The following is a 3,020-nucleotide window of genomic DNA, read 5'->3' as shown; positions in this document are numbered from 1 at the left end:
TGCTAGAGATCCAATTTCGATTCAGTTGCCGAAAGGCATGTAGTCTGAGATGGTTTCCACATGTAACAATTATTTCCAGACCTCACTCCATACAAAACTATGTTTCCATCACCATCCACTGCTCGGCATTCCTTCTTATTAAATATAACTTCTAATCCTTCATCACACAACTGACTCACACTGATGAGATTTGCCTTGAGTCCATCCACATAGTACACATTGATGAGTCATGGGAGATCAGCTCTGTCTGTTATCCCTACACCACGGATTTTAGCTTGAGCACCATCTCCAAAAGTAACTTTTCCACCTTTAATAAGCTCGAGCTTCTCAAGATATTCAAGCTTCCCAGTCATATGTTTTGAGCATCCACTGTCAAAGTACCATGGTAACTCTTCTGGAGCATCAGCATCAGCACTCGTATAGGCTACGTTGCTTAGAAATTCTTTCTCATGAAAAGTACTTGAGAAATTACAGGACAGTGTGATTTCCTCCTGAAGATGTGACTCACTCATTTGATTGTGTGACACAACCGGCACTTTTTCTTTGTAATTTGGGTACAAGTCTCGTTTAGCAATCCATACTCCACCATATATAGTCGGTTCCACGTAGCACAGATTCAATCTCCAAGCACGTTGATACTGATTCTGACGAAAGTAGCAATATCTGACGTGATGACCAGGTTTTCCACAGAAATGACACCCATTCCTCCTCCTCGGATTGTGTGTTTTACGTTTGACTTCATCATTACTGACGACAGCTTTGCCTTTCTCTTTCTTAGTCACCTTGATTTCGTTAGCTATTTCCTTCACAAAGATGGGTTTCTCGGAGGAAGTTTTGGAGGTAGATCCTTGAAATCCCAGTCCACGGTTAGTACTCGGACACTGTCCAATGGTTAGGAGATGATCCAGAGTTGATGTTCCCACGGAGAGCATTCTGATCTGCTTATGATTCTCAGCTAGTTGACTTTCAAGTAACTTGCTTTTGTCCATCTCCTTCTCAAGTAGCTCACTCAGTTGACCTACTTTCATCTCGAACAGCTTCTGAATTCGTTCCTGTTCAGCCATGGCTCGTTTGACCGATAGTAATTCTTGATCAGATTCCTTCAGCGGGGAGAGAGGTGAAGTTTGGTTTCCTGGCTTCTCCAACTCCAGGATATTAACTTGAGCTTTCAGCATTGCTTTATCTTTCAGCAATTGTAGATTCTCATGACTCAGTTCAGCAAACTGATTAAACAGTGTCTTATACTCTGTTTCAAGGTCGTGATTCAGCTTATCCTCATCTTCTCTATCTACTGCACTGGCTTCTGTCGTGCTAGTCAAATCAACATCTTGTCCTATTAGAGCCATGAAGTTTAAGTGAAGCTCCTCTCCATCACTTTTACTGTCTGAATCTGTGTCACTGAAACTCATCAAGGATTTCTCCTTCTTCAGGTTGTTAGGGCACTCACTACGAGTGTGACCATAGCCTTTGCACTCAATACACTTCAGCTCCTTACGCTTGGTGAGAGGGCATTCGTTGCGAAAGTGTCCATACCCCTCACATTCATGACACTGTAACTCCTTTTTCTTGGAGTTTCTAGATGCATCTTGTCTGGAACCACGATCTGATTCATTCTTCTGAAAACGACCACTTGATCTACTCCCTCCTTTCTCCATTCTCTTGACAAACTTGTTGAAGTTGCGTGCCATTAAACCAAGATTCTCTTCAATCTTAGCAACCCTGTCCTCCTCCTTTGATTCAGCAGCAAACGCAATACTCTTCTGGGTATCACTGAGTCTGTCAGTTTTCTCGAGGTCATGTACCTTCAGAATCCCTGAGAGTTGATCAAACTTCATCTCGTCAGTGTCCACAACGATGTTTAGCACTGCTTTGTAGGCTTCGAACCGAGGTGGTAAGCATCTTAGTAACTTCTTCACGAGATCTTTCTCTTCGTACTTTTTGCCCAAAACCGAGGATTCACTAGCCAGTTCACTGAGCTTGGATATGAAACCATCAATTGGTTCATCATCACCCATTCGTAGATTCTCAAACCTGGATGCAAGGTGATCAATTCTGGTCCTTCGAACACTGGTGTTACCTTCAAAGTGATTTATCAAGGTGTCCCAAGCTTCTTTTGCTGATTCACATCCTTGAATGATCTTGAATTGATCGAGATCAACTGCAGAAAATATGGCAGTGAGCGCCTTTGAGTTAAACTTTGACGCGGCCTTTTCAGAGTCAGTCCACTTATCTTTCTGTTTAGGACCTAACGAGTTGTCCTCCATCAGCACAGTAGGAGCAGACCACCCATCTTCAACTGCAGTCCAAGCATCTTCATCAATACCCCTGATTATGTGACGCATCCTAGCCTTCCAATGTCCGAAATTCCCTCCATCCAGAATGATAGGCTTATGCAGCGTGATTAGTTCCTTCATCGTGTCCATGAAACTCGCAGGATCTCAAACTGTTAGTAGTATATGATACCACAGAGGTTTCCCGCTCTGATACCAAATGAAAGTTCAGAGACAACCAGTAAAGGAACACAAAACACAATTCAAGAATACTTTCCTTGATTATTAGAAACCTTTTAAACAATCTTCCTAGATCTGTTTAATCCGAATTACTCTCAGTCACAGACGACTAGAGACGGACCAATTTCTAATATGAATGTCACAATCGAGCTGCTCAACACAAGGCACTCGATCGTCTAACTCTTGACAAAAACACCCTCTTGCTCAAGCTTTTACAATAACGTGCTTAACCTAGATCTGCCCTAGACAATCTAGTTAAGTAGCCCTAACCGAATATTCTATTTTCCTAATATCTCGGTGAATCCAAATCTTCCATTATTCTCTCAACTTGATGTGCAAGCTATATCCTGGAACTAATGAATATCTCCACGTCATCTTTCCATAACTTCGCCACATCTGCGTGTAACACACACACTCCTTTGTGTAAAACGTCGTCACTCTGTTTCTCCCAATACTTGGCTCTTTTCTTGATCTTACACAAACACCAAGATCGGATAATAAGAGCGAGTC

The 3,020-nt window shown here is 42.3% G+C and overlaps 1 protein-coding gene across 1 annotated transcript; it reads right to left on the bottom strand.

Annotated features, from left to right (window-relative positions):
- Window positions 1-227: 227 nt before the first annotated feature.
- LOC108844847 (uncharacterized) lies at window positions 228-2,414 on the bottom strand. The gene has a single exon (XM_018618136.1). The coding sequence runs from the start codon at window positions 2,412-2,414 to the stop codon at window positions 228-230; it is 2,187 nt and encodes a 728-aa protein (XP_018473638.1).
- Window positions 2,415-3,020: the final 606 nt, after the last annotated feature.

Source organism: Raphanus sativus, unplaced genomic scaffold, assembly GCF_000801105.2.
Source record: "Raphanus sativus cultivar WK10039 unplaced genomic scaffold, ASM80110v3 Scaffold3890, whole genome shotgun sequence".
NCBI classification, from domain to species: domain Eukaryota; kingdom Viridiplantae; phylum Streptophyta; class Magnoliopsida; order Brassicales; family Brassicaceae; genus Raphanus; species Raphanus sativus.
Note: the sequence above shows the minus strand (reverse complement) of the source record. Positions and strands in the feature narration are given on the sequence as shown.